A 10,502-nucleotide genomic window follows, 5' to 3' on the forward strand; every position below is an offset into this window, starting at 1 on the left:
TTGTCCAGGGAGTACCATCGTTCAGAGTGGCTATGCAGTCAAGGTTTCCATACGGAGACAGATCTATCATCCTATGAAGGAGATTAAGATTGCAGGTACAGAGATGAGAAGTGGGAGTCCCCTGAGCAAAGTCTCTGCAGCTGCCTCTTCAGCAATGAAGAAAAAGAATTCACTGGTAAAGCTCCTGTACCTTGCAAATTGCATTAGAAAACTGGTTTCAGGCTAGCTGAAGCCTCTGGAGAGGCTACAAACAGGTGTGACGCCCGTGAACTTGGTATTATCCTGCCTCTTGCTCCACTGTGCATTGTGTTCATTGAGTGGAAGGGAATACAACTCATCTCCGAGATGTTGTCCGGCAGGCACGGGAAGCACCCTGTAAAAGACAACCCCACAGCATCACAGACTGGCCAGGGCCTGCAGCTGCCTCTGGCAGCAGTTTTGCTCTGAGGAAGAGTATCACGATTGCCTTTAGGCAGCCATCCCAAAGCCCATCAGGATGCCTGCCCAATGGGGCAGGGGAGGGTAGTGACAGGATGATTTGAAGATACAGGCTCTGTCAGCATTTAAAAGCAGAATGACCCAGCACCCACTTCCGCACCTGGCATGTGGATCTGGCAAGCGAGATGTGCAACACCTGACAGCACAGAAAAGATGGAGCTGATCTAATGTATTAATCTGTGTTCATGCTCCTGTTACAGTCGGTGGAGGTCTGGGCAAGACAACAGATCCAAATGATGTATATGTTATGGCCACCTGACTTTACCCAAGTTTTTATTTGCTGCTGTGCAGACAAGGAAGCACAGCAGAGCCTCAGGTAAAGGAGTCTCCATCTGGCCAGATGCATGTCACTGCGGGTGACACCTCTCAGTGACCACACAGAGCATCACTGTGGAGTCCCCTTCCTCAGCTACTAACAGGGACAGTGTCAGTTCACTGCTCTCTACCTGTCTCTAAATGCCAGTCTGCAAAGCTCAGCTGGGACCATGTCCCTCTGCACTCTTAATTTTGTGCAACTTCACAAAGAGGTATGACTACGTAGGGCACTCAGCTGCCTCGCTGCAGTCCTGCTGCTCTCACATCAAGACTAAGCAACTCCTGTGCACATCCAGTAAGATACACTGACAGCAGGTTTGAGGTATTAAGATTTTTCCTGCTGTGGGTGATCCATAAATGGAAAGATGCACTTTGCTCTGGGAAGCTGCACAGGCAAAGAGGGAATGGCAGGAGAAAAAGGAAGTCCTTTGTACGGACAGAAGTGTAGCTGTGCACCTAAAAATTAAAGGCTGCCTGGACCTCTACCGCCTCTGAAGGGAGTCCCCTGTGAAGAGGCTGGAATACATTTTTTTCATATTTCAGACAATAAGCCATGGTCACTATAACATGGGCCATGGTCCACTTCTTTATGTATCCAGAAAGATGTGTTTTAGGAGGCAGAGCAGCAGGTATGTAGCAGCAAACAAGCACCCCAGTAGTACAGCAGCCAGCTGAAGCAGGAAAGTCAGGGGCTCTGATTTTGTCTCTCCAATGTTTTTTCCATCCCTGATTGTCTAATGTGTGCCAGGGAATGACTAAATGCAGTGCCTCTTATTCCCTGGAGAAAGTTTTTAGCCATAAAGCTAGCTGAAACAAGTTCAGGACAAAAAAACAAGGTAGTACATTTTACTAGTACAGGCAATAAGAATAATTTACCGAGGCAATACAGTAGACACTCCACCTCTGGGCAGTGCTAATTTAAGACTGGATTTCTCCTAAAAGGTTTACATTCATTTGGACAAGTTCTCTGAGTTATGTTACTGGGAGGTCAGTTCAGATATTGGCTTCTTGCCTTGTAACTCTTTTCTGGGTGGTCCTTGAACTCACGTACCTGCTCCTCTGCTTGGAGACCTGGTGGAGCATTTGGGTTGGATTTGGGATCCTGCAGCTCCATCTTAGTGGCTGGCCTTTTCCCTGGTGTGTCAACCTGTGAGAGGTACTCAGAAGAGCCGTATTGTTTTCTTCTGGAACTGGGCACAAAATCTTTGCTTTCATCCTGTGTGAAGGAAAATAAAAGAGGGCTGGGACTCAGAGACTATGAAGAGGTCTGGAATTGCTCTGGGGTTTTGGTCCTGGGTTTGCAGTGCAAGGTGCTGGCTTGAGTCCATTTCGCAAGGGCCACCAGGACAGCTCTGGCATGTCCTCACTTACGAATCTTTATTTCATAAAGACTTTTTTTTTTTTAAACCATCCAGTATTTTAACTCAAGTTATGGGTGCAGAGTCTTCTGTTCAGATGAGTAACCCATGCACAAATCTGTGCTTAGCCTGTGTGGCTCGCTGGGCCCAGAGTGCTTGTGTCTACGAGGGACTAATGGCAGCAGAAAATGTTCTCTTGAACGTCTGCAGAGACATTTATGGGATCATATGCAGGGATTCAGGTGCCTACGGTCTGCCTTAGTGCTGGTTGGGGTACCCATCTTTTACTGGGGCTGCACCCTGCTGTGAGTCAAAGGGGTGAGGAGTCCCTGTCACCCTCCAGCTCCCCGGGAAGATGGCAGTGCTTTTGCTGTTGTTTGCTGGAAAACCTCCAGCACACTTTAAGCACCATCACGTCAACATCAGAAACAAAACAAATCATTACAATGTTGAACTCAGAATTGCAATAACGTAATTAGCTACTGGGCAAAGTAGCAACAGCTGCACTGCACTACTGAAGGCTTTAACAGCTCTGCTTGCTTTGGGGATGGCATCATGTTTGCTGAAACATGCAGTACGCAGCCCTGGGAAGGGGCTGCAGGCACTAGTGGAACAAATTTCGTCCCTGCCCTGTGGCATAAGAGAGAGCAGGGAAGGGAGAGGGAGCAGCCCCCATGCCTGGCAGAAAAGCATCTCTGAGATGGACACCAGGCTTTGATGGGCTCTCAGAAAGAAGCTGTGACGTCTGGTGGGTCTGGATGGGCAAACAATCTGCCCTGAGCTGGCCCTGCTGTAGATGACATCCAGCAAACACTGCACTCTTGTGATCCAAGCCCTACAACAGAAGTGAGACATGAGCAGCAGCAGCAGCACATGGGTGAACAGCCACAACACAGGGACCAGAGATAACCATGGTGGGCCAGGCTGCTCATAAAAGTGAGGTGATAATTTTAACTTAATGATTGGCAGTCATCTTGATGGACCTGGACAGCTTAGCAAGAGATAGGCATCTCTCTACTTCTGATACAGTAGTCGTCTTTAGAGATGACACCACTGGGTGAGCATATAGGTGCTCCATCCCCTTGGGCATCTGACAGTGTCAGTCCTGTCTCTGCTGTCATGCAGCATGAATTTATGACTATCAACCCAGATACACTGGTCTTAGAGAGTTTTGCAGGTAAAAAGATGAGCCAGGGCTGTAAGGATGGCCACCCCTCATGTGTTGGTGGTACAGACTAGCACCTCCTGGTACCGTACCAGAGCCGGGTCTGTGTGGAGCTCAGCATGCTCCACGGCACTGCAGAAGGTGATGGCACCCCAAAGGACAATCAGCTGGTCACCAACAAGTGCCTGGGAAGCTGCTCTGAACAGACTGTGACCCCCTAGGATTCGCACAAAACAGAACAGAACCCTTGGACAAGGTTACTGAGGTCCAAGGAAAGATGAAAACAGTGATGTGGCATGGCTGGCTGCTTAAGTAGAAGCTTATGCAGCATCAGCCAGGGTGAAATGGTGCACTTCCTATTAATCCCTAAGCAGAGGAGAGAAGGGGTGAGAGGCAGCACATCCGTGGCTACTGTCAGTGAGACTTTTCCATGAGACCCACCCACTATAAGAAGGTACACATAGCTTCACTTTAGGTTTTTACCTAACTTATGCAGCACACAGCCCAGCTCCAGTCATATTAATGTCACAGGCACAAGAAAAATAAATTAAATGCATTCTTCTTGCCTTGCTGCCTGCTCCTTTGCTCGCTGCCTGCCCGTGCCTTTGGACTAAGTCAGGCATTGCAAATTTTCAGCAGTCAAACATCACACCAGAGAAACACAAATTTCATTACCTGAAACACAAAGCCCAGCAGAATGACTGCTTGAGGTCTTGCATCTCCTCATGTCTTTTATAGGAGCCCGAGGAAGGCTGGCTGCAAGCACTAGAGGGAGCTGGTCCTCAGGCTGCAACATCCATCCATCACCACCTATTGCTTTCACGGTCTCCCAAAGCAGAGCTCCAAAGAGCTGCTGCTTCTGTAGCACAGGTATTGCTAAAAGCTGCTGATACCTCCTGTAGCTTCATTAGGGACATTTGCCTACATCAGCGGTACAAAACCAGAAGGCTGAAATTACACCTTGTGCCGTGGCTGCAAGAATTATTTCCAAGTGCTCAGTTTGGGTCTGTCCTGAGGGACGGGATAAAAGGCAGGGGCCGAGCTTCCAGCTTGCTTTAGGCTCTGGCTTTGCTGCAGCAAATGGTCAGACATCATGAGTATTTCATGGAGGAGAGTAAGATGTATATTGGCAAAACCAGCACAGCCCCGGTGTTTCCCAAATAGGATTCTTAAGGCAATCTCAACTTTGGGAAGTGGAGCTATGAAGAGGTGACAGTGATGCCTTCACAGGAAAGCTGAATGTGCAAAGTTAGCACAGATCGGTGCCAAGCCTTCTGCCAGAGAAATAACTACATCTTTAACTGAAACACAAATCCCAGCAGAAGCAGACTGCTTGTGATATGACACATAAGCCTGAAGATGCCCTTCAAAGGCAGATACCTTGGGTTTTTTTCAAGGGCATATGCAGTAATTTGAGCTGCCCAAATACATGAAATTTGGTATATCTGAGTATCTGCAGTCTTTCAGGGTAACTTGATGCTCCTCATTTACAAGCTAAAACTATACTTAGTTTATGACCAAGAATTCAGATTTGTGACTATTTGACATCAAGGTGATTTTATTTTTAAGTATGATGCAGAGAGATACCTAACTGAATACTCAACAGTCCTGTGTGAACTAACCACGGAATCGCTTTCCTGACTGCTTGTCACTGCAGATATGGGCAGGGCTAAGCCAGCTAATTCATCAGGGATACCCAGGATGACCATGCAGAGGTCAGGTTCACTTCACCTGCTGTTGTTGGCACACTGCATAGCTAGCAAATTTGATCTGACAGTGACCTTGAGACTACCTGCAGAATGTTCTGCAGAGCTACACTCAGCCCTGGGTGAACTGCTAGGGGGAAGATGGGAAAGAAATATCTGAGAGCCCACTCTTTAGGGCTCCATGACTGACCACCTGTGAGCACAGCTGCAAGTGGAGAACTCCCCAGCCGTGAGAGTGCTGTGAATTCAAACTCCTGGGATAAAGGGAGACCCAGGGATGGACCTCCCCTTTCCCAATCACATAAGTTGCCATTATGCAAAAGGACAACCTCAGTCATGTCAGTTCTGCCTGGATTCATGAAAGAGAGGTACAGACTGCCAGTGACCCACGAGTGGCCCCAGCCAGGGAGATGATCTTGGCTTGGAACTTCCCACGCTACCAGTGGGACAGAAGCAGGGGTGCACACACCCTTGTCCCCATGATTTCCATCACCTGCTTCAAGCACGGTGTCTGGGTGATGCGTCCCCTTCAATACAGAGAATTTAGGTTGTTCACTGGTGCTGATGAATGTCAGACATCGTGCCTTAGGTCCCTGATGTATACTAGGTGTCCAAATGTAGCTGGAAGGCCAACCTGCACTTTGTAACACCAAGCAACAGAATCTGCAAAGCAACGGTGCAAATTCTTCTGTATTTCTCATTGCCAGAGAAGTGGAACAGAAGTTTTGCAAATGTAAAACTCCTTTCACATCTTCACAACCTCATCTTTGTCAATGCCAGAGTAATTTGGTTATGAATCTGTCCCCTCTGCCACAAGCCCTGTCAGATTACTCAGGTGGCTCCTCCTGGAGACTGGCAATGGCAGCGGGTGCTCACAGCAGCTCTAAGAGCAGAGGCAGGAGCTCCAGCAGGAACCAGCATATGGTTTAATGGACTGGAAGGGCACTCAGTGCCAGTGAGCTCACTTGAAATATGCTGGAGCCTGCATCTCCGGTGGGAAGTATAGCTCAAGTCTGCGTGTGTCAGCCCTGCTTTGAAGGACTCCCTTCACAGGTACCAGCCAAAGGAACAGGAAAAGAGCACAGCCATCCCTGTGGCTCTTGCTTCTTTTCAGGTGGCATATTGACCCAGACCAAGAAGGGAGCAGCCCTGCATAACCAGCTACCATTCACCTGTTTAGAAGATGCCCGGGAAGCATTTCTAGTCTAGCTCTGAGCTCTGGTTCCACATGGGGAAACCATGCAGCTCACCAAAAGGAGCTATATCTCTACAGCTGCCATTAGAGCTCTACCTGAGGCACAACCCTATCAAAATCTGCTCATTTCCATCATTTTTTCATTACTACTCCAAATTGACAATGCCATGCAAAGCCACTCTGCAAAGCATACCATGTCCTACATAAGCTGTGACTATGTCTTCTCTGATCTTGGCAAGACCAAATGCTGCTATATAGTTATTCATATGGGATTACAAGACCCAGGCAGATGGATCTAGTTTCAAGAAGTCTAAATCAGGTACTTCACATATGAGATGCTCCACCGAAGATAGCAGGAGCTGGAAGAGGGCAGCACTTCAGGAAATAAACTGTAAGAATTTCAAATTATGCACCCTACAGCTAACAGACAACTTGGAAAACAACAGCAACTGAAAGACAAGTGTGTTTAACATAGGATACTTACAGATAGCGTGGTCCGATGCCAAGCAGAAGCCGCTGTAGGATCACTTGCATAGCTCCTGCATGTTAGCAGTTCAGATGCACTTAAGTTACTTTTGGTCCTTCGGGACCCCAGTTCAGGGGCAGTCCAGGAATTAGCCGTGGCACTGGGCCTTGCTGAGGTCTGCTCCAATAAGTTTGTTCTTGTACTGTTCCCTTCCACTTCTGAGAGGTCCACTGAGGACCGACACATGTTTGTAGTACTGGAAGCTGCACTTTTCCCCACTTTGGTTTGAGAGTCCTCCAGGGAATGTAAGCCTTGTCTTGTTCTCCAGGAACTTCTCACAGTGACATGTTTTGTTTCAGATGAAGCTGTGTCTGAAGAGCCATGGCTCTTCCAGCTGATTGTCTCTGAAGGCAGCTCACTGTTCCTCTCTGTGAGTTCAGAAGTCTTTATCATAATGCTGCTTCTGGAGACCACTGTTTCTGCTTTACTTCTCGGTGCTGCCTCTCCAATTTTGTCCGTCTCAGGTAATTTCAGAGCACTTTTATTAACTGATATCTCAAAGGGTGTGGGGAGATTGTTTGTTACTGGTGAAGGCTCACTTGGAGCAACTCTGATGTTGCTGGTGGCAACATGCCTTTCCTTTGCTGCTATATCTGCACTGGTCCTTGGAGCTGCTGGCTCAGAAGGGAAGATTGTGATGCTACTTGTCATTTTATTTGTTACCATTTTAAAAACAGACTTCTGTTTTTCTGACTCTGCCTCTGAAACAGTCCCTCCCATGACTGCCTTCATATCCTTTTCAACAATTGCAGGTTTAATGACAGCTTTTGATCTCAAAGCTTCTCTTGGGCTGAACGACCTTCTGGATTTAAATTCTCCGGTGCTGGCATCTGATGGCTTTATACACTTTGTGGACTCTTCATCATTTACAGTGTTTTTGTCATTTTCAAAAAGTGATGCTCTAAAAACTCCCCTGGAATTGGAGAACTGCTTGGAACCAACTTTCTTTCTCGTCTCAAAATCTGACTGAATGGTTGGTTTTTTGCTTCTTCCCCATTCTTCATCTGAGTTAAGTTTTTCCTGGTTGCTCTGGATGGTTTTGGAGTCCGTTTTTAAACCAGCGTTTACATGATCTGTCGCTGAAGCTGAATACTGCTCCTTGTCTTCTTTATCAAGACCTGTGAGAATCTGCAGAATGTCTTCCTGACTCCTGGAGTGATGGGAGTGCTTTGTTAGTGTTGAAGGCTTCGTACTTTCAGGAGATGTGTTTGTGAATTCTTTTCCCTGGGAGATTATTGCTCTTTTAGTCCTCCCCTCCAAGGGCTGTTTGTGTGATGCAGTAAAAGCATTCACCGCGTCTGCTTTAGAGCCAGTGGAGTCTGAGGCCGACACATGGGAGGAGACATGGTACCTGTACGCCGAAGCTGTACCGTTGGAAGAGGTGTGACTACCCCTGGCGAGTAGCATGTTCCCTGAGCAGTCACTGACTTCTGCCTGACTTGTTTTCAGTTTCTCAGCCAAAGAAGCCACTGATTCTCCTTTGCTTGACTTTTCATCGCGTGCATCAGCACTGGTTTGACTGTTGCCACGGAGCACCTGAGATGGCTTTTCAACCTTGGATCTCAGCCCTGCATCAGCAACAGGTTTGGATGGTGATTTCCAAGATTTCTGCTCCTGTGCAGCAGGAGGATATCGGCTGAGGACAGATGGCTGCTCTTTTGATCTCTTCCCCTCATTCTGCATGATGCAGCCTTCCTTCTGACCAGAAGAAAAAGTGGATTTCTCTTCCAGTCTTTTTGTATCTGTCACAGCAGTGTCTGAAAGGGCAGATGCACCAGATGCTTTTCCTGCTTTTCTGTTCATTAAGCTTGGACTGGGGACCTGCTTACCACTGTGGCTGTAGCTGTCATTACTGACAGAGAAATCTCTGTTCCTTGCTCTTTCCCGGCGCTGCTGGGGTGAGAGCTCCCTTGGCTTGTGCTTGGCAGCTGTCAAATCAGCTGTGACACCTCTGTATTTAGGCCTGTCATGTTTTCCTCTACTAGAAAAGCTTGTATCTTCATTTTCGACCTCTCCATTCTCCAGATCCTTCTGTTTCTTTATTTGCATTTTTATTTCTTCTAGCTGACCTGTTAAGAGTTTGTTTTTATTCTGTTCACTTAAGTAACTGTCTTGCAGGTCATTGTTTTTGGCTCTCATTTTTTTAAGTTCTTCTTCTAAAGATTCAAAACGTTTGATCTGAGTTTTGAGTTTCTCAATTTCTTGGGTGAGATCTTTCACTTTGTTGTCTTCCTGGTTTTTATTCTTTTGGTTTTCAGATTTATTCCTTGTTTCATTTTCTACATGTTTCAGGTAATCCACACTTCCCTTCCTCCTGGTCTCCTTAGAGGGCAATGCAGAAGTCAAGTCATCTTCAATTCTCAAATCATTTCTGTCCAGGAGATTATTTGATGACCTTTCTAGCAAGTTGGATGCATTTCTAGTTTGATCTGCCCTATTTATTTTATTGTTTTGTTCTAGTTTCTGAGTTAGCTCCTGGATTATTTTTTCATTCTGCTTTTCTCTTTCATTAAAATGTTTTCTTTCAGTGATAAAGCTCAGTGCTAAGGATTTCAGTTTTTCTAACTCGCCTGTTAAGCTCTGCTCAGTTTTATCCAGCCTGTCCTCAGATGCTTCCAGTTCTTTCACTTTCACTCTAAGTATTTCTAATTCTGTAGATATCTTTTTGGTCAAGTTCTTTTCTTCATTGAGGCTAAGACACAACTGCGTACAGTCATTCTTACTCCTGCCAAAGGCCTCCTCCAGCTTCTCCAGCTCTGCCATTCTCCTCTGAAGGTGTTCGATTTCTGACTTCAGCTCTCGGGTCAGGCTCTCTTCCTCTTCAAGTTTTTCTTTCATTAACCGGCAAAGCTCTTCAGCCTTCCTTATTTCTTCATCCTTGCCTTCGATCTTCAGCACTCTTTTCCGCAGTGCTTCAATGTCAGCCAGCATGCTGGAGTTGCTGCCTTCTGCCTGGATAACTTTGTCCTGGAGGTCAAGCAGCTCATCCTCTGCTTTCTGCAGATTTTTGGTTGCTTCCTCCAGTTCATCAAGGCGGCGACTAAGACTCTGCAGTTTGAATCGTAAGTGCCGATTTGAGGTTTCCTTGTAACCTGTAAATTCTGCCATGTTTGTTTTTATTTTTTTAGGTGAAAGCTTTGCTTGGTCTGCGTGAATGGTGTGGTCTTTAACACCTTGTGTATTCCTGGTATGTTACCGTTTCTCTGAACAGAGGCAATCTCACCCTGAAAGAAAAAAATGCTTAAAATCAATATAAGAGCTCAGAATATAAATAGTCTCACTGTATAAGTTAAACTACAAATGTTTATATGAGTAACTTTTTAATTAAACACATTTCTGAGTGCTAAATTAGGGGAAATGAAACTGCAGAGAGGAGCTACAGTCCATTTACTTTGGTTATACAGGGTTTCCAAAAATAGCTTGTTCTCAAGAGCTGAGGGAAGGCAGGGCCCTCCTCTGCTGGTCTACGCAGGCGGTGTGTGTACAACCGGTGGACCCTCACCCCAGTGCTCAACAGGCTGCACAAGCTGCCTATGTGCAAGTTCTTTGGCTGCGGAGGTTTAGGTACGTGCAGCCCTCAGGTCCCCGTACATGGACGTGCCCACCCAGCAGACACCTCTCTTTTCAGCACTGCACCAGTCTCCTGAAGACACCTCAGAGATTAAGATTCAGGAACTATAAACAAGACCTGGAAACTAGAAAATGCAACCCCCAGCCATTTGGTGGCCATTGAGGAGGG

The 10,502-nt window shown here is 46.6% G+C and overlaps 1 protein-coding gene across 1 annotated transcript; it reads right to left on the reverse strand.

Annotated features, from left to right (window-relative positions):
• Positions 1-334: 334 nt before the first annotated feature.
• On the reverse strand, positions 335-9,871 carry LUZP1 (leucine zipper protein 1; the record flags this gene model as incomplete). The annotated part of the gene is made up of 3 exons (XM_082494130.1): positions 335-373; positions 1,865-2,029; positions 6,722-9,871. 3 exons carry the CDS (start codon positions 9,869-9,871, stop codon positions 335-337), a joined length of 3,354 nt encoding a protein of 1,117 aa, XP_082350256.1.
• Between the last annotated feature and the right edge of the window lie 631 nt (positions 9,872-10,502).

Source organism: Vanellus vanellus (genome assembly GCF_965231255.1).
Source record: "Vanellus vanellus genome assembly, chromosome: 22".
In the NCBI taxonomy this organism is placed as follows: Eukaryota; Metazoa; Chordata; class Aves; order Charadriiformes; family Charadriidae; genus Vanellus; species Vanellus vanellus.